General features: G+C 63.0%; 1 protein-coding gene and 1 long non-coding RNA gene across 6 annotated transcripts in view; one reads left to right on the top strand and one right to left on the bottom strand.

Annotated features, from left to right (window-relative positions):
• Window positions 1-772, bottom strand: part of LOC102980776 (uncharacterized) — a 14,738-nt gene extending 13,966 nt beyond the window's left edge. Inside the window, exon 1 of the long non-coding RNA XR_008616525.1 lies at window positions 43-772. This is a non-coding gene — a long non-coding RNA (uncharacterized lncRNA). The remainder of the gene's footprint in view (window positions 1-42) is intronic.
• Window positions 1-20,158, top strand: part of GPR20 (G protein-coupled receptor 20) — a 20,345-nt gene extending 187 nt beyond the window's left edge. Inside the window, exons 2-3 of one of the 5 annotated variants that reach the window (XM_028483757.2) lie at window positions 978-1,765; window positions 19,949-20,158. In XM_028483757.2, the coding sequence (XP_028339558.1) occupies window positions 1,038-1,765; window positions 19,949-20,066 (846 nt within the window). In that variant the 5' untranslated portion in view covers window positions 978-1,037 and the 3' untranslated portion in view covers window positions 20,067-20,158. Of the gene's footprint in view, window positions 1-815; window positions 1,766-13,018; window positions 17,074-19,948 lie in introns of those variants that run through there. The other 4 variants (XM_028483758.2, XM_028483755.1, XM_028483756.1 and 1 more) reach the window with 4 other exon arrangements.

The following is a 20,158-nucleotide window of genomic DNA, read 5'->3' as shown; positions in this document are numbered from 1 at the left end:
GGAGAAGAGCCCCCTAGGGTGGGAGGTGCTCCCCGGCAGTACATGGCGTCTGTGGCATTCCAGAGAATCTCCCCGAGGTTTCTTTGGGAACCAGCCTTCCCGCGCCAGGCTAGAGCCCCGCGGCCCTCAGAGTGAGTACGAGCGAGGCCTGGCGAGCCCTGCCAGTGACTCAGCGGCCGTGGGCTGCCTCCAGCTCATAAAATCTGACCCTCAGATGGCTCAGCCCTCCGGCACCCTCCCACATCCTGGCCGCCTCCAGGCTGCCCCTACCCCTGCCCCGCACACAAACAGCATGGAATCCACACTCCCCCAGCAAGACCCGGGCTGCCCCTGCCTTGCCAGACAGGAGCCGGTGCCAGCCCGGGTCAGGGACCTGGATGGGCCAGGGGCTCCTGCACCGCTCTGGGCCTCAGTTTCCCCTTCTGGGTCAGATACGACAGTGTTCTAAGGAGACAGCGGTAGCCTGTGGGCGCAGCCCTGCATTAGTGGGGAGCCCGGTTGAGGGGGGCAGCGAGGCTGCTCCCAGGAGCACCCTCCCCCAGAATCTTCGATGGCTCCCCACTGCCCTCGGGTCAAGTATCCCATTCTGGTCCCCACAAGGGCAGCTATAACCCGGTGTGGAAGTCCCCTGCTCCTCCCAGCTTCGGGGCTCCCCTGCCTTCTGCTCACGGGGACCCTGGCACGCAGCTCCCGCCGCCCGAGGGCCTCCCCTGCCTCTGCCCGCCCAGGCTGCCTCCTCCTGTCACCCCTGCCTCTGCCGGGCTGTGCTGCCCTCCTGACCCCGCCCCCCCAGCAGGCTGGCCTGCGCCCTGCGGCACCCCGCTCCCTCCCGCTGGTGCACTGCAGCCGCGTCCCCCACCAGGCTCAGAGCCCCCCACCAGGCTCAGAGCGTGGAGGCCAGGGGCCTGTCTCCGGCCTGTGTCCTCAGTGAGGTTTACGACACACCGCCCCACCCTCCTGGGCTTTGTCACGTCCAGGTCTTTCCTGCGCACCCGACCCTCTGTGTTCCCGCAGAGCCACCAGCACTCACAGAGGTTATGCTGGGTCACAACGTGGCGCCAGGCCGGAGCACGGCGTCAGGCATGCGTGTGCCCCTGCGAGGCCACATCCACCCCAGGGACACACACGAGGGGACGCAAACAGAGACCCAGACAACACACGTCCGAGACCTCGGTCACGGGCCCCCCCACCCAGGGCCAGAACAGGCAAACGGAACTGGAGAGCAGCGCGGCAACCCAGACCTGCACGGGGCAGCCGGGATGGCCAGAGGCAGCCCGGGATGCCTTTGTCCCCTCCCAGGCAGAAAACCGACGTGCGTGTGCCCCCGGCTCCTACAGCACACGTTGAGTGCCAGCCGAGCCCTCCAGGGCCCAGGCAGCCTCCCCACAGAGGACGCTGTGGGGGACAGAGTGCCAGGCTGGAGCCGCTGTGCCCCTTCCCCTTCCCGCGTGGTGCAGCTTCGGCTCTGCCCTCCGTGCCTCAGTTTCCTCCTCTGCCTGGCCGGGCCTGCGGACTCCGCTGCCCCAGGCTCCCTCCCGCAGGGCCCTGAACCACGCTCCTCAGGGGGCCGGCGGGGGCGGGGAAGACGCCCGCCCCGCCCCCACCCCGCCCCCGCCCCCACCCCCCCGCTGCCTTTGCCCAAAAGGAGCCCCGAGCGCGGGCCTGACGTCAGCCCCCAGGAAGGCGAGGTCCGTAGGGAAGCTGGAGTAAGTGGCCCACAGAGCCGCAGCCGCGGCCGTCTCCTCTCCACGCGGGCGAAGCTGCGGTGAGTCCCCCCGCCCCGGGCCGGCCGGGCCTCCCCTCCCTGAGATGAGATGGTCGGTGCCGGGGTCCTCACGCCCCAGGCAGGCAGGCAGGCAGGGGGCAGGGGCGGAGAAAGACCCGGGCTGGAGAGAACTCAGAGCCCAAAAGTGGCTTTGCGGTCCCACCCTGCAGGGAGCCATTGTACAGAAGGGAAAACTGAGGGCGAGGGTGAGGGCAGCTACAGCTGACCAGGCCAAGCGAGGGGTAGGGGAGGGAGAGCTCCCCAGGGCTCGAGGGGGCATCCCCCCACCTGTGCTGCAGGGATCCCAAGCCCCCTCCTCTGGACTTCCTTCCTTCCTTCATTCATTCAGCACTCTCACTGGTCATCTGCTGGGTGCCTCCATTTCCCCGTCTGGGCGGCCCCAGAGGTCAGGGAAGGGGCTGCAGTACCCCAGAGGCACTTGATGAGCTCTGGGACCTTGGCCACCACCATCCCCCAGGCTGGGGCAGGGCCGGGGGGCGAGGGATTTGTGGGGACAGGCTCCGACCAGGGCATACCTCCTGACATCCCACAGCTCAGGTCCTAGGCCCCAGCCCGGCCCTTCCCCACCCTTGTAGGGCCGGAGAAACTGAGGGCCAGGGCCCACCCAGCCCCCTACGTGGACCTCGCAGCTGGCACTGCCCCCGCCTGGCTCGCTGGTGGTGCCGGCCCTGAGAAGGCAGCAGGAACAGGGTCCCGAGGGGGTGGAGGGCCAGTTGGGAACTGGCCTGTGGCCAGGGTGCTGGGCAGGGCAGACGAGGAGCAGCTGTGTGTCCTGGGGCAGGACTGGGAACGGAAGGGACTGGAGGCGTGGTGGCAGCAGCTCACAGCCCTCGGACAGGCGGCTGGCCCTACCAGCGGCCCCCATATTCTTCTGCCAACCTATGGTCGCTCCCAGCCAGAGGGTTACCAGGGCACCACCTCCCCTCGTGGCTGTGTGGCCATGGACAAGTTGCTGCCCATCTCTGAGCCTCAGAAAAAGCAAAGTCTGCTGCTTCTACAGCCCCGTTGTGTGGGGGAGGGGATTGGACGTTTCCTGAGCACCTCCTGGGAGCCTGCGGGCTGGTCTCCTTTTGTCCTGCGGTAACCTGATGTGATGAGGTGGGTCTCAGCACACCCACTTTATAGGTGAGGAAACTAAGGCTTGAAGAGGCCAGAGGGGGCTCTCAGAATCATTCGTTTGTTCATTTAGCCACAGCCCAGGCCTTGGCCCTCACGGCACTGCCAGTCCAGTAGGGGAAAAACAAGAAACAAATAAATATGAAGCTGTCAGGTGGTGGGAGGGCTGCAAGGCAAAAAAAGCAGGTGGAGGTGAAGGTGTGCGGGGAGCTGGGTGATCCGGGAGGGCCTCCCTGAGGAGGCGGCCCTGGGGCCTGAAGAACACTGGTGGACCCCAACCCTGCTCTGCCCTGCTGGCTATCACCACACCCAGGCTGCCCCTCAGACCCATCACGGTCCTCTGAACACAGAGGACTGTTCCCACCTCAGGACCTTTGCACTTGCTGTGCTCGTCCCACTGCCTGGAGCACTGTTCCCCCAGGTCCTCCTGCTCCTGAGCAGCCAAAGTGGCCCCCCCAGTCACTTTCTAGCCCACTCCCCCCACCCTGCCCCTGACTGCGAGCTCCATAGCTAGAGCCAGATCTGCCTGAGACCCTCTGTGCCCCCAGCACCGGGGTCAAGGCCAGGTCTGATGCCTCCAAAGCATGTGGTCCTCATTGTTGCTCTGACCTTGCCACTGGGCTGTGTGCCCTGGGCCTCTGAGTCCTCCTCTGCACAGTGGGACGTGGTAAACTTTCACTGGCGTGGTGCAGGCCGGAGGGTCCACAGAGCAGAGTTCAAATCTCAGCTCCTCCGCCCCCAGCTGGGTGACCCCAGACAGGCCACTTAACCTCTCTGTACCTCAGTTTCCTCACAGGCAGAATGAGGACAGCAGCACCAATGTGGGGCATCTTGGGAGGAGTCGTGAGACCCTGGGAGGGGTCATCTCGGATGCAAACTACGAAGCGTGGGATTAGGGCTCTGCCCCAGTGGAGGGGTGTCCAGGGGCCCCGGGAGGACTGTGGGCGTGGGCACTGTTGGTGCCGGGGGCCTTCAGCAGGTGACGCAGGCAGAGGCGGCATGGCAGGCCGAGGGAACGGGCAGAGGCCGGGCAGGGGCAGCCGCAGGTCCATGACCTGTGCCCCTGGGGAGGCTGGGTCGGGGGAAACGGTCAGGTACTGCAGCAGCTGCAACCATCAGGACCAGGTGAGGGATGAGCCAGGGTGGCAGGGAGGGCTGTCTGACCCCTGGCAGGACCCGCATGTGCGGCGACGCCTGAGGCTGCCCCTCCCGGAGGAGCTTGCGTTTCCATCAGAGCCCGGGTCTCAGCCAAGGGCTCTCAGATGGCGGGAGGTGAGGCCGAGTCAGCCATGGGGGAGCCCAGGTGCCCGGCACTCCACCCACACCCATGAGTGACCCCTCCCCCTGAGCTGGGTGGAGGGAGCCCTGGCCAGGATGGGGAGCTCGATTCCAGCTGCCGCCACCCGGGACCTGCTGGGTGACCACGAGCCGGACTGGCCCCCTTGGGGGCCTCAGTAAGGTCCCAGCTGTCCCTGGATGGAACAAGCAGAGACTCAGACTAGCCAAAAACAGCAGGCAATGTTCTAAAGCAGATGCCATGAGACCAAGAATAATCAGAAAAATAAACAAGCAGATGGTTCCCCCAATAATGGCTATTTTGGCCGTGGGAGGCTGTGAGGGTCACCCCAACAGGGGCACAGGCATATGCAGGTACTCTGTGTACCCAGAATCTGATCACCCACAAAGCCCAGGTCCAGAGATGCTCACCCCTCCCTGGTCCCACCCCTGCCTGGGCCAGGAGCCCGTGGACCTAGGTTTGAGTCCCAGCTCCATCAATTTCACGCTGTGTGTCCTAGGGCCTGTCACTCCCCTTTCTGGACCTCCACTTCCTTGTCTATAAAACCCACGACTGCTGTGTGGACGCAGAGTGTCTGGCATGGCGGCTGGTTCACAACAGATGCTCCAGGCACCTTGGTCAGGAAAAAGGCTGGGCCTGTCCTCCATGCCTGTCCCTCCCGGCGGGCTCTTGGGCCACACTTCCAGGCAGGTACCTGTTGCCCAGGGCTGAGGCCAGGCCCCCTGGCTGCCCTGGTCCTGTACACGGCAGGACAGGAAGCAGCCCGGCTGCGGGCTGGGGGTCTGCTAGGCAGCTGTGCGGCCACAGAGGACACACAGGGACAGCAAGGTGGCTTCAAGAGAAGCCAAGGAGAGGTCAGGATGCTCCCCCCACCTGCCGAGGAGGGGAGGTCAGCGTGGCCCGGGTCCCCCTCGCAGTTGGTGGGCAGGTGCTGGCACCCTGGGCCTCTGGGTCTTGGCCTGTGTCTCTGGGCACACGAGGACCCGAAAGCTGCAGGTGGAGGCAGCGGGGCATGACCCCCCATCAGTGTTCAGTGGCGAGCTGGTGCGGCCCTCAGGCTGGATGGGGAGGGAGCCCCGGGAGGGGGCAGGCCCAGGTGACTTGGGGCAGGATGCTCATTCCCCGGGTTTGAGAGCTTCACAAAGGCTCTGAGAAGTCCTGCACTGAGCACTGGTGTGACCCGGGCCGCTCCCCAAGACGAGCAGGCGGGCCCGGGCAGGCCTCCGTTCAGGTGGAAAACAGGGGTCTCTAGCACTGCTGCTGTTGTCATGACACACCTTCTTTTGGGGGGGGCACCTGCGGCCGTTCGTCCACCCAACACCCCCAGCTGTTCTGTGCATTTCATTTGTTGGTTTGCTCACTTGTCCATTCAACAACTATCAATCCCAGCATCACAGATGAAGGAACTGAGGCCCTGAGACTTGAAGCAAACACCTCTGATGAGCCACGGGGAGGGGGAGGGGGAGGACAGGGGGGACCGACGGACCCCCGACGATGTCAGGGTGACTGGGTGGGCTTCCCGGAGGAGGCGTTAACCCTGCTCGGCTGGGAAGCCTGGTGGGTAGCGAGGGTGGAGCCGAGGGCGGAAGCCAATTCCAGGTGCAGGGCCCTGGGACACTGGGTGGTCTGTACAGGGGCTGGGCCAGGCGGGTAGGGCACCGAATGCCTGGGTGAGCAACGGGCCTCTCCCTGCAGGCCCTGCCGGGCCCGCTCAGCGGTTCACTCAGCCAAAGAGAAAGATGGATGCTGCTCTGCACCCGGCTGTTCTGGGTGTGCTAGAGGAACAGACAGGAGCTCTGCCCCACCCCCGACCCCACCAGGCCCACCCCGAGATGCTCGCAGTCTGATGGGGAGGCACCATGGGACAGTCCCGGGCTGGACAGTGCTGGGGGAGGAACACCTGGGAGAGGTACTGGGCCAGCCGCGGTGGAAAGAGAAGGCTTCCTGAGGAGCTGAGGCCAAGAGGAAGCCCTAAAAGCGGGCAGGAATACTGCAGTGGGGGAGGAGAAACAGCCTGGGCAAAGGCACGGAGGTTGGAGGGTGCCTGGGGCGTCGCCATTCAGTTGGGGCGCGAGGAGACTGGGGAGGGGGCTCCCCTAGCCTTGCTCAGAACCTGAGGCTTTTCCCAGGGAGGACCCCCGCCCCAGCAATCCCACCTCTGAAGACTCAACCAGATGCCTGTGAGGAGAGCATATTAGGGAGGGGAAGACATCCTTCACCCACCATGCCTCCCCTAGAGGGTCTTGGAGCTCCAGGTCTGCACATCTGGGGGGGTAAGGGGAGACATGCCACCCTCGCCAGGCACCAGGTGGCAGCAGTGTACCTCCACCGCACCCTCCCGCACCTCTCCACACCTGCACCAGGTGCTCCATCTCAGCTAAGGCCCGCAGCAGCCCTGAGGGGCAGCATAATACAGCTGTGCCAGTCCCCACTCCACACAAGTGGAGACTGAGGCTCAGCGAGAACCCCTGCAGGGTCAGAACCCTCACTCCAAGGCCAGGTGGGGCAATGGGAGGGAGGCCCACAGGTTACCTACGGCCAGAAGCCCCAGGGCCCAGCTGGGGGACCCCAGGCTAGTTGCTGAAGCTCCCTGTCTCTGCATCCTGCATCCTCGTTGATAAAATATGGATTGTGCCCCCTCCACAATGATAGGAGGAATCCAGATGTCTCTGCCCAGGGCCCCATGGGTAGGGGGCAGAGAAAGCAGACATATTTCTAGGGAGGCCAGGGGCTATAGTCTTGGGTCAGAGAAAGCTAATTTATGCTACAATATAGAAAGACCTTTCTTATTTTCAGAGAGTTTTGCATTACAGTGGGCTAACCTGGTAGGTAGTGAGTTCCCCGTCCTCGGAGGAGTGCAAGCTGAGCTTTTTTTTTTTTTTTTTTGGCTGTGTTGGGTCTTTGTTGCTGCACACGGGCTTTCTCTAGTTGTGGTGAACTCTTCGCTGCGGTGCACAGGCTTCTCAATGGGGTGGCTTCTCTTGTTGTGGAGCATGGGCTCCAGGCGCACGGGCTTCAGTAGTTGTGGCACGTGGGCTCAGTAGTTGTGGCTCGCAGGCTCTAGGGCGCAGGCTGAGTAGTTGTGGCTCACGGGTTTATTTGCTCCACGGCATGTGGGATCTTCCCGGACCAGGGCTCGAACCCGTGTCCCCTGCATTGGCAGGCAGATTCTTAACCACTGTGCCACCCGGGAAGCCCCACAAGCTGAGCTTTTACACATTCATTCACTCACCCACTTGACATATACTGAATGTGAATGTGCAGGCCTGTCCTCCAAAAATTCACAGGCTAGTGGGGAAACTGGACAAATGGCCAGGCAATGACAGAGCCACGGGTGCAGTGAGGGCCCAGAAGTGGCAGCAAATCTACTTGAAGCAATCAGGGAGGGCTCTCTGAAGGAAGAGGCATCTGAACTGAAGAAAGCTGACAGGTGAATAAGAGGGTATAGTCAGAATTATTTTAGTCACAAGTGACAGAAACTCCAAAGTAACTTAAGCCAAAGAGCGAGATAACCAAGTCCCAAACTACTAGCTTCAGGAAGGGCTGGATCCAGGCGTTTGAACCACCCTGTCAGGACTTAGTCTCTCCTCCTGGTGGGTTTCTTCTAGAGGAATACGGCCATCAGCAGATTGAGTCTCGTAACCAACTAGTGTGGCAACCCCAGGGAAGAGAGCTGCCAGCAAAAGTCCCAGGGCTGGTAGTGACTGGCTGGGCTGGGCTCATGAGGCCACCTGTGACCAAGCACTGTAGCCTGGGGTTCCGTGTTCCAGGAGCCCATGTCTGAGGCTAGGAGCCGAGCAGCGCCAAACCACTGAAGGACTTTATCCCACACATGGTGGAGGGAGGCTGGGACTTCCTGCCCAGAGGTCCCAAGGGCTCCTCCTAGCCTGGGAAGCACTGGGCCTGCGTCTCGCCCCAGTGCCCAAGCCGCCAGGATTCCACGACCATCCCTCTGTCCTGCTCCCTGGAAGAGCCCTCTAGAGCAGTCTCGCGGCCAAGACATTCCCAAAGGCGTGGGCATGTTCAAGCCTTGAAGTGCTTCAGAGCTGGAAGTACCCTCAGAGCCACCTGCCCATTGCGTAGATGGGGAGACTGAGACCTGGGCAGCCTGGGCAGTGGAGGAATTCCTGACCCTTCCTCCCAAGACCCTAGTTTCCTCTGAGAAGGGCGGGAGGAGAAAAAGGAAGGAAGAGAGGTGCAGGAGGAGGGAGGCCCCCAGGGGCCCGAAGCCCTGGGCCCCACCTCCTCCCCTCCCGTACAACTGCACTCCAGCTGTTCAGTCCACCCAGGACCAGCACTCGCCCCTGGGGCCTGGGGCTGTGCAGAGTCCACTCTGCAAGGCCTGCCTGCCTGCCCTGCCGTCCACCCGCTGCCGTGCTCCACAGGGCACCCCCCTTCCCTAACTAACCCTCACCTTTGTTTCTACTCGGCCCATCTCCCATCCCCCCACCAGCCGAAATCTCCTCAGGACCCTTCCAGGGCCACGTCTTGACAATGTGTCGGTACAGCCTCAGAGATGGATTCCAATTCTGCCCACTTTACAGATGAGGAAACTGAGGCTCGGAGACTTTTAAGGTCACAAGCCGGTTCTGAGATGGAGCCAGGCTTTGGGTGGGGCATCCAGGCCAGAGTCGAGACTCTCAGTGGCTCTGCTCCAGTCCCCCCAACCCACTGTGTGTCTCCCCCTCTGACCCTGAGCCCCCGGAGAGCAGGTCCGCGTGCCCTCCGCTCTGCCCAGGGAAGGGCCTGAGCGTGGGTGGGCGGAGCAGGCCAGGGTAGTGGCTGGTAGATGTGTAAAGGCTCCCAGCCTGGGGCAGTTTCCAGACCTTGAGCGCGGCACGGTGCTGGTACTACGAGGACGTGCCCCCCCCCCCCCGGGATCCAGCCAGCTGAACCCCGCTGCAGGGTTCGCTGCACCTCAGCCAGGACTAGGGCACCTGCCAAGAACGGCGAGGGGACAGGGCCACGCCTCCACCCTCAGACTGGCTTCCTCAGGCTGTGGAAAGCACTAGTGACCCCATTTAGCAGATGAGGAGAAAAAGGCTCACTGACTGGCCAAGGTCCAGGGTCGAGGGAGTGGCAGGGCTCGAACCCAGGTATCTGGGACTCTTCTGCTTGCTCACCACCTGGGGCCCATCGAAGGGCCCAGGTCTGTGCCTCCCCACTCAGACGGGGTGTGAGGGCCAGCGTCAGGCTATCCCCACAGAAGAGCAGAGGCTTCTCTCCTTTGCCCTCATTCCAGGCTCCATTTAGAGTGGAGCAGGGCGGAAGGCAGGTGGGGAGTGGGTGCCCGCCGTGCACCTGCCGGAGGAGGGGACCGTTGCCTGGGTGCCCGCCCCCCCTCAGGCCCGAGGACCCAGCTGTGGGCTCGCCCTAGGCAGACCCAGGTTCGAGTTCTGGCCTGTCCCTTCCAGAGCCTCGGTTTCCTCTGAGTGAGTGGAGGAGGCCAGGAGCCAGGTGGGTAAGGAGGTACCATCACCAGTGCCTGGATCTGCAAGGGAACCGATGCCCTGAACCCGCTCGGAAGCTGCAGAAAGAAGGTGCTGTTGTTACATCCCTTTGCGGGCAGGGAGGCTGAGGCTCAGGGAGGTTAATCAACACCCAGGGTGACCCCTCGTGAGTGGGGGCCAGCCCCCGGCCCGCACCTCCGCTGGTTACTCTTACTGTTCGGGCGTTCCCCGCAATGCGTACCGCCCCCAGCCATCACCAGCTGTGACATCTCACACCACACTGAGGCAGGCCCACCTTCCCACGGGCGTGTGGACAGGCCCAGCCCGGGCTGGCAGGTGGGGGTATGGGGCCGACAGGGCAGGAGCGGACACGGTGGACGCGAGAGCCCGTCAGTCTCAGACTGGAGGACCGGCAGGGCTAGTGCTGAGAGCATGGAAGGGGGGCGCTCTGCCAGGGGTCGGGGGGCCCGCGGGAGGCCTCGCGCTTGACCAAAGCAGATTCAGGGGATGGAGCGGTCCACCCCGTGGAGCCTCAAGGAGGACCAGGAGCTGAGGCAGTGGAGACCACGGGGGAAACCGAGGCCCGGAGAAGGAGTGTCTGCCCTGAGGCCGTGTGGGGTGGAGGCAGCTCAGCCCAGACACTCCCAGCCCAGTGCCTTCCCGGCCCCAGAGAGCCGAGCGCCCTGGACTGTGGATCCCCGAGGCCATCAGCAGGCCCACCTCCACAGGGCCCAGGGTCTCAGGGTTTGAGTTCCTCATCTTGCGAAACAAAAGGGATCGTGAGTAGATGCCCCCAGAGAGCGGTCAGTGAATAATCAGACCAATGTGTTATCACCGTGAGAGGTGAGGGGTGTGCTGGGGGTGGCGAAGCAGGGTGGGGTGGCGGGGGTCTTATCATATAGACAGAGACAGCCAGACTCAGCAGAGAGCAAAGGGGAAGAGGTGGTGGTGTAGAAAGCAGGGGGATGGGAGGGCCCGGGCTGTGGCCGTGACCTGAGCTCGGCCGTCGTGACAGATGCCAAGGTTCGTGGTGTTCCGGGACTGACCTCAGTGTGTGAGCGGGGTCGGGGCCCAGGGCGGGGACCAGATCAGGCTCAGACTCTCGGAGCTGAGAGTCACGGTGTGCTTGGCTGACGTCCTCTGTCTTCACCTGCCCGGCCTCTGGGGCGTCCCGCGCATCCCCCTGCTCCGGAGCCCCAGGCGCGCAGCCCTGGCCTGCACTGCCAGCACCTTCAGCGAGGTGCCGGCCGGCATGCGAGGCTGTCCCTGGGGCGTTTCCGGGGAGGGCAGGCTCCCCCGGGCCCGCCTCATCCTGGGACTGAATGCCAGAGGAAACCGTCTGTGGTGTTTATTATTTGTCTCTGATGGTCACATGGATGCAGACCTCGTGCAGACACATTGGAAAACCGAAAAGCACGCGGAAGGAAATTCAAAAACCCGTTTGCGTGTGTCTGGCGCCAGCTCCTCTCTCCCTGGGCCCTTCCTCCTGGGGTTTTGCCGAGGCATCGTGTTTTCCACAGTAGAGCAGGGACGCGTTGGGAGGCATCCCTCTCCTTCCCGGGGGACTGCGGGGGCCCACGCTGCCTGAGGACGAAGCCCACAGCCCTGAGGCCCCAGGATGCCAGCCCCACAGCCTAGCCTCATCACCTGCCCTCGCCGCTCCTCAACCCCTCGCGCCCACAGGCCTCCCCCTGCCCCGGCCATCGCTCTCGCTCCCTGTCTCCCTGAGCTGCCGTTGGACAAACACATCCAAGGACCCTGTGTGTTAGGGGCTGGGGACACCGGGCAGAGGACAGCCCTCCCAGAGGACCCCGTGAGCTGAGGCCCGGGCCCACTTGCACTGGAGGGGGCCAGAGGGCCCGGACACAGTCTTGGGCAGCATCCGGCTCCTTCCGGCAGCCTTGAGAGTTAGCAGACGCCCAGGGTCGGCGTCCCACAGACAGAGGCTCAGCCGATGCCACCCTCTCTGAGCTGGAGGATAGAGGCAGCCGCCTGCCCTGCCAGGGGCTGCCTCCCGGTCGGGTTGGGACCTGAGCCTCAGCCAGCAAGAGGTCCCCTGCTGTGCCCACCCCCTCCAGGCTGGCATTCAGTCCCCAGCGCCCCAGCGGGCACGACTTCCACTGGGTGGAAGCTGCCAGAAGGAGCCTGTTGCTCAAGGATGTGCAGTAGCTGTCCAGGGGGAGTGGGCGTGTGAGGCCTGTTCACAGCAGACGCCTCACTTCGCTTGGTCGCCAGGGAGGGGGAGGGGTCTTCCCGCCCCTTGCGGGTGGGGGAGGGCACACTGTGCCTGGGATGTCCCATGTGCCCTCCCCTCCTCCCTGCTTCTCCCCAAAGCCTTCTCCTTTCTCCTGAAAAAGACAGAAATGTCCTTATTTGGAGGATCAGCCTGGCCCAGGGCGGGGGTGGGAGCCTGTTAACCCTTCGTTTATAAACAAAGGGATAAATCTCAGCAAGTTAAATAGCTCAGCAGGAGCAGAAACAGGGTGGGCGGCCCCAGCCCCAGCCTGCCCCCACCGCGGTGTCTGGGCCACCAGGCCTGGACCAGGCAGGGAGCACAGTGTTTATTTAACTCACATCTGCTGTGCTGCCGCTGCTGGGACCTGGCTCCAGGCTCGAGCCCCAGTGAGCCACCCCAGTGAGCCACCCCACGTGGGCCTCCAAGACAGCAAATGTGGCCACCTCTCAGGGCTGGGGAGAAACGGGTGGCCAGGGGGCCTGACTCCCAGCTCCCCGGTCCCAGCCCCTTGGGCCCTTGTGAGGACCTTCACCCAGGGCATTGACCGGGTGCCAGCCTTGCAGGAGGTGAGAACAGATGGGTGGCCTGGAGGACAGGGGCTGTGTCGCACGGGTGCGGGAGCTGTGGGCTGGGGTGACCGTGGGCACGGCTCTGTCCTAGCAGAACTGTGGTTTATCTGGCACCAGCTAATGATGCGCTGAGCACTGCTGTGCTCGGTTAATCCTCCCAGCAGCTCTGTAGTCCCAATGATATGGATTAGGACGCGAGGCACAGAGAGGTTAAGCGACTTGCGTGAGGTTGCACAGCGAGTGAGGAAGAAACTGGGATTGGAGCCCAGGCTCAGACACCACACGCTTGGCCCATCATCTTACCTGTGCCACACCAGTCGCCTTTGTCATCTTTCAGTCCCGGTGACAGTCTTGCAAGGCTTTTCACCTCCCATTACAGCAAGGAGCAGGCTCAGAGCACTAGCGTTCTGCTAAAGCTCCACACCGGCAAGTGCCAGGGCCAGGCCAGGCAAAGGCACAAAGGTGGGAATGTTGGGGTGCTGGGTGGGCAGACGAGCCAGGTGAGGTCCAGCCTCGGGGCAGGGCTCCGATAACCCCAGGGTAACCCGGTCTCCTTCCTTCCAGGCCCCGGGCGTGCGCTGGCCGCTGTCACGCCCTCCGCGTCTTCCGCAGGGCCCTCGGCCATGGCTGCCCCCAATGCCACGGCGGCGGCAGTGTGGACTAACGTCAGCGTGCCGGAGATGCCCCTGTTCCACCTGTTCGCTCTGCTGGACGAGGAGCTGCACGCCGCCTTCCCGGGCCTGTGGCTGGCGCTGATGGCAGTGCATGGCGCCATCTTCCTGGTGGGGCTGGTGTTCAACGGGCTGGCGCTGTACGTCTTCGGCTGCCGCACCCAGGCCAAGACGCCGTCGGTCACCTACACCATCAACCTGGTGGTGACCGACCTGCTGGTGGGCCTGTCCCTGCCCACGCGCTTTGCTGTCTTCTACGGCACCCGCGGCTGCCTGCGCTGCGCCCTCCCGCACGTCTTTGGCTACTTCCTCAACATGCACTGCTCCATCCTCTTCCTCACCTGCATCTGCGTGGACCGCTACCTGGCCATCGTGCAGCCCGATGGCTGCCGCCGCTGGCGCCAGCCTGCCTGCGCCAGAGCCGTGTGCGCCTTTGTGTGGCTGGCCGCCGGCGCCGTGACGCTGTCCGTGCTGGGCGTGACGGCCACCGGCGGGCCCTGCTGCCGCGTCTTTGCGCTGACCGTCCTGGAGTTCCTGCTGCCGCTGCTGGTCATTAGCATATTCACCGGCCGCATCGTGTGTGCGCTGTCCCGGCCGGGCCTGCTGCGCCAGGGCCGCCAGCGCCGCGTGCGGGCCGTGCAGCTGCTGCTTACCGTGCTCATCATCTTCCTCGTCTGCTTCACGCCCTTCCACGCCCGCCAGGTGGCTGTGGCGCTGTGGCCCGACGTGCCCCACCACACCAGCCTCGTGGTCTATCATGTGGCCGTGACCCTCAGCAGCCTCAACAGCTGCATGGACCCCATCGTCTACTGCTTCGTCACCAGCAGCTTCCAGAACACTGTCCGTGGCCTCTTCCGCCGGCATGGAGCAGAGCGCGAGCCCAACAGCTGCGACGTGGTCGGCGTGCGCAAGAGCTCCAAGGACCCAGCTCACCATCACATCCTCGGCGCCAGACCTCGAGCCCTCACGCAGGCCCTGGCTCATGGGCCTGAGGCTTAGTTGGTAGGACTTTGCAAGGGGGCCAAAGGTCAGGGCTGGACTGGACATGCCAGGTCAGGGACAGCACAGATACCTGCTCTACCCGGGTGGCAAATTGGGTTCACCCGATCAATTGGTGATGGCTGCCCGGGGCACTGCGTGGAGGAAGTGTCTAAGGCCACTGTGCTATGATTGATTAGCAATGTCTGCCATGGGCTCTAGATAGGATGTGGTGGTCCGAATGCTGATAATTTGCCATCCCTAAGGTAAATATTGTATCCATTGAAAACTCAGAGGGGTGGCCAGGAGCTGCTTCTCACTTGGACCACTCAACCTCTAGAAGGGCTTCCTGAGAAACATGGACAAAGATGTTTCAGATACTGGGAATTTCAAAGAGGGTTAAAAAGATAACCTGAAGAGGTTCCCTCCCCACCCCTCCCCCTTTTTCTCCCTCCCCCACAAAGAGAGAAGAACAAGAACAGAAAGGAAGTGTTAGAGGACGCAGATGTTATGTGAGCGGACGTGAAGGGTTCACGTCTGCAGGGCCTCCGTGTGAGGCATCCATAAATCACACAGAAAGACAGCCTGACACCGTGGGGTGCTTTGCTGTGAGTACTGTGATATCTGGGCTGACGCTCGAACCAGAAACTACCCTACAAAGGGGAGACTGTTTTCCACCCGCCAGCCATGAGGGGGAGGCTGAGTGGCACGTACAGGTGCCATGAGTGGGAGATGGCCAATCAAAACTCAGCCCCACCTCCTCCAACATCCCCTTGCCTGCCCCACGGAGACCGCTAAAATCTTCCCAAAGCCCCCCACTTTAGGAACCATCTTGGAAGACCCTGCCCGCTGGCCCAGGAGGGCAGCAGGCTCACAGCCCATCCTATGGATGAGAAACCAAGGGCAAAGACACAGAGACTGGAACCCAGGCCTGCTGGCCTAAGGCCACCGTCTCCCCACACTCAGAACCCTTCATTCTCCCTCTCAGCTGGCTCATCATGCCTCCCTGCCTTTCCTGGGGAGGGAGCATTTCTCTGGCTTGGGCCTCTGGTCGCCTCCTCTGAGCTGGACTCCAGGATAGCCTCTGCGTGCCTTCTAGTCGAACGTTCAAGCTCCCGTGAGCCGTCTCTAGACTGCTGTATGGGGGGAGGGCGTCTGTTGTGAGAGAGGAGCTCTGGGCGTCCCAGGCGCCTCTAGCCACCAGGCTCCACCCTCTCACGTGGCCACCACCACTGAAACTGGTGAGATGGTATCTGGGCCCCAGGTCTGCCCTTTGTCTGCAGAGAAATGTCCTGCATGGGACTTCCCTGGTGGTCCAGTGGTTAAGACTCCGCAGGGGACATGAATTCGATCCCTGGTCAGGAAACTAAGATCCCACATGCCACACGGTGCAGCCAAAAAAAAAAAAAAAAAATGTCCTACATGCTCGGTGGCTCCAGGCAGAGTATCCTGGCCCCGAGTTCAGGGCCCTAGTGCAAGGCCTGGTTGGGAGGCAGAAAGGCCATTTATATCCCCATATTACAGACAAGGAAACTGAGGCTCAAAGAGGGAAAGGACCTTGCCAGGGTCATAGAGTACCCAGGTACTGCAAGACCAGTACTATCTGCTGGAGCCCCGTGGGGTTGGCTCCTTTGGCCCTAGGACCTTGTGGGGTGGCCAAGGTGGGAGATGCTGGAGCCCGGGGGAGTCCAAGGCCTGCTCAGTGAAGTGGTGGGGGAGCTGGACCCAGGGTTGCTTCCTGGGCCCGGGTGCTCAAGAAGCAAGGGGTGTGGTTGTCAGTATCAGGACCACCATCCTTGGCCTTGACTGGGTGCCGGGTACAGTATGGAGCCGCCCCCCACCTCCCAGCTCAGAGACGGGCCCAGAGCCCCATGGAACAGAGGAGGGGCCTGGCTCTTGGGAGAGGAGGGTGCGGGAGGGGGCTGTCTGTGCCAAGAAGCCCACGGTGTCAGCGATGCTGACCCCAGGGAGTGGCACTTAGGGTGGGTTTTCAGGCAGGGAGGCTCTGACAGAGCTTTGTCTCTCCCCGGCCTGCAAGCCGGCACCTGGGCAGTCACACAGCAGAGGAGGGAAAGTCAGCGTGAGGTGTTTGTCCCAGCCCAGCACCACGTGTGGGCTTTCCTCCAGGGTCAGCAGCCCTGATCCTATCCCAGGTTCTCACTCTAATTTATACTAAAGAGTGAGTGGCTGACTTGAGCTGACTGCTGTGCTTGGGGGTGGAGGGGTTGCAATTCTTCTGGAACAATCCCTTCCTCAAGGAGGAGGGCGGTCTCTAAGGTAGGTGAGCCAGCGTGGGTCTCGGCAAACATTGACCGGGCACCTGCTGGGTCCCAGGTCTGTCTGGCCCCGCTTCACACCCAGTGTCTCGTTAATCCCCACCATTCATGGAAGTAAGAGCCCAGGGCAAGACTGGGATCCAGATCCAGGGTGGCCAGGCCCCCTCCCCTTGTCCCACATGTGAAATCCCACCATCCAGCCTGGGTTCCTCAGGGACTGGAAGAGCCGTGGGGATAAAGGATGCCAGGGCCCAAGGGAGCCTTCCATCACCCCCCAGAGCTGTCTGATGGCCCCCATGCAGAGCCCTCGCTAAGTGGGCCTCAGTTTCCCCCACTCTCCACTCGTCTCCCTCCTCTCTGTGGCCTTGCGCTGGCGGGCAGGGGGCTGGGTGCAAGGGATTCACCACACGTGACCCCACAACTTCCCCAGACACTTGCTTCCTCCTCCTGACGGCTGGCTCCTCCCCACTCCCTCCATGGGGACACAGGCCCAGGAGCCTCCAGAGGCCAGACCGGGACTGTCCTTGTTCCCACAGGGGCCAGAGTGTGAAGTCTCTGCAGTCCCCTCCACATGGCCTCCCTTCCCAGATTTTTGAAAAGCCCAAGTGATGTGAGGTGGCTTGTGTATTTATATCTGGTGTAAACATTCTCCTTAACGAGGAATCCTCGTCCTGAATTAAAACTGTTTATTCCCTTCGTGCCCTTGACTCAGCGCCCTGGCTGGCGGGCAGGGGTCGCCGTGGGGCACTGAGCCAGGTGGGGGCCCCCTCGCCCCCCCAACTTTGCTCACTATCCTGTGGTTGGGGACAGCGGGCTCCACTGTCGTGGGGTCGTGGTTTTGCCGTCACTGCTGGCGGCAGGCCCAGGGGCCTCTGAAGGGCGAGGGTTGGAGGGGATGCAGGTGGTAAGGTGTGGGCCGTGAGTGGGCACAGTAGCTGGTTAGGGGCACAGGCCAGCAGAGTGACGGGTCCTCGCCCCAGCCTGGTCCCAACTCCGCCTGCCCAGGGAGAGAACATAGGCGTGGGCAGGGCAGCCAGACTGTCCACAGCATCCAGTCAGGTCACCCAGAGGTATGATCTGGAGGGAGAGGGAGGAGACGTGTCAGCTGGTAGCCACCGAGGGAGGGACTGTGGCACCTCTCCGGAGCGGGCGTACGAGGCAAGTGCTGCTGAGCCGTCCGTCTTCTGAGCTTCCCCATAAGCCTGCGTTGTCACCCCCGTCTCCCAGATAGGGAAACTGAGGCTCTGGGCACCCGGCAGGGGCCTCCAACCTGAGCCCCCAGGCCCCCAGGTCCTGCCTCACACACGGCCCAGGAAGCACGGGGTAAGAAGGGCATTGCCTGGCCGGGGCTCATCACTCTCGCTCGACGGCACCCTCAGAGGCCGGAGGCGTCTAGAGGTAAATATTAGGGCCTGTTTAGATTAAGCTCCATTAATAGCAGGAAACGTCCCTGGGCGCCTGCCCCCGCTTCCTGGAGGCCTCTGATGCCTGAGCAGAGGTGGCGGCTCTGCGCGATGGCTGTCCCACCCTCATGTCCTGGTTTACACCCCATACTTTTGCCCACCCCCTGCCTCTTCACACTTCTGCCCTCGCCGCCTCCCATTCCTCAGCCCCTCTGGAGGCTCTCAGTGCCCCGACCCCCGGACGCAACCCACCCCCCCAGCCCCAGACAGGGGAGCTCAGGAGGCAGGTGTGAGGGGGACCCTTGAATGAGGTGAAGACCCCCATGGGACCAGTCACCCCTCGCATCCTCCCACCCACTGGGGCCGACCCCATGCCCGAGGGGTCTCTGTTCCCAATTCACAGAGGAGAAAACTGAGGCTGGGCGATGCAATGGGACCAATCCAAGGCTACCCCATGCCACCTTAAAAACAGAGCTAGAATGCCCCACCCGGACCTGCCTGACCCCAGGGCCAACGCCACCCCCAACCCCTGACCCCTGGACAGCAGCCAGGAAAGCTGTGGGCCAGGGAGGTCAGGGACCAGTCAGCTGAGTGTCAGCCAACAGGAGGGCGCCCCCAGGTGCAGGAAGGGGGCACGGTGGGGGGACCGGGGAAATGGCCCCCGCCTTCCCCTGCTACCGGGCTTGGGCCACTGCTGTCTCCCTGGCTGGCCCACCACCCCAGCCCCGCCGTTTCCACTTGACCGCCTGCCCCTTGGGGCCTCCCCAGCCTCCACCGGCAGGAGGAAGGCACAGGGCTCCCCGACAGCCTCCCCGGGGGTGTCCTGTTCTCTTCCGTGTCTTGGCCTCAGCAGGTCCACTGCCCAGCCAGTCTGCCCAGGACCAGCCCTGACTGTCCTCCTTGCGGGTCCCTCCCTGTCTGCCCGGCTCCCCCGGGGCCAGCTAGGTGCTGGCCTACCCCACTGCAGCACAGACCGCATGGCCCAGCTGTGCCCTCCGGACTGGACGCCTGCCCCACCGGATGCCCTTGGCCCCTCGCTGATCCCTCAGGGACTCCCCACCCACCCACCTACCCACCCCCATCATCCTGGTTCTTCAGATGATGTTGACGCCCTGTGCTTTGCACTGAAGCATCCTCTCTGCAGGCCCCCGGGAGTCTGCAGCCTGGGGGCACAGCTGGGCAGGTGGGAGCTCAGAGCCCCCCACCACACCATGTGGGACCAGCCACGTAGGGGCATCCGGGAGGACTTCACGGAGGAGGAGGCGTTCAAGGCTCTTCCCTCCTGGTCCTCACCTTATCCACCTGGCTTCCAGACCCCTCGGGCTGGGCCTCTCCTGAGGTTGTGGTGCTGGGAGCTTTTCAAGCATCCAGTGCCCGACGGGATGGCAGGGCCAGGGCATTTCACCCCCATTTTACAGATGAAGAAACTGAGGTCCAGTGGGTGCGTGGACACAAGCCCACGCACTGGGACCAGGCACACAGGTCCCAGACCAGCTCATCTGCTGATCTGCTGACTCTGGGGACCCTTCCGAGCATTGGCTCTGCCACCTGTAAGTAGGAGCCTGCTGCCCAGACCGCAGGTGCCCCCCAAACTGAGACAGCCCCCATCCGGCTAGAGGCGCAGCCTAGGAGTCCCTCCAAATCCCCATGAGACCCCCGCCACACCCCTGCCCCTCTCTGGGCTCCAGTTTCCTCATCCGTGATCCGGAGCTCAGAACGGCTCCCTGCGGTGTTAGACCCTCAGTACCTAGGTCAGCAACGACTGGAATGTGGGATATGCTCTGTGTGTGTTTATGAACCATCCTGGGGCTCTGTTCCCCCTGCCCTGCAGCCCCTCGGCTTCTCGGGCCCCAGTCCTTGGCAGGGAGGTGTCCTCGCAAGGCGTGGGGTCCCCAGTCACACCACAGGGAGGCCTTCCCGGGGCACCCCTGGCAGAGTGCGGCCCTGACGGGAGTCTCAGATGGAAGCAGGGATAAGGTGTGTACCCCAGGGGTCCAGGCTGCACCAGTGGCTTCATGGAGGAGTCCTGGGACCTCCAAGGGTCTTCTTGCCCCACCCGCCCCCACGGGTACACCTCCGAGTGTCCTGCCGGGGACTGAAGGTCAAGTTCTAGTCCCCAGGGGTGAGGTCCAGGACTCTGACCTCTACTCCACCCTTCCTCTCCAGAGCAAAGCCACGGGAGGCAGCTCCTGGGACCCCAACTGCCAGAGGCTCATGGAGTGGGTGCCGCAGTCCAGCCCAGGGCGGGGTTAACAGGGCGCCACACCAGCTTCTCCAGCCTTGAGCAAGTCACACGCTGTCCCTGAGACTCAGTTTCCTTCCTCTCTGTCATGGAGGATAATTACACCCTCTGCCTTCAGGTGCAATTGTGAGAAG

The sequence above is a fragment of the Physeter macrocephalus genome, unplaced genomic scaffold (assembly GCF_002837175.3).
Source record: "Physeter macrocephalus isolate SW-GA unplaced genomic scaffold, ASM283717v5 random_65, whole genome shotgun sequence".
NCBI lineage: Eukaryota > Metazoa > Chordata > Mammalia > Artiodactyla > Physeteridae > Physeter > Physeter macrocephalus.
The sequence above is the reverse complement of the archived record's forward strand: the minus strand, read 5'-3'. Positions and strand labels throughout refer to the sequence as shown.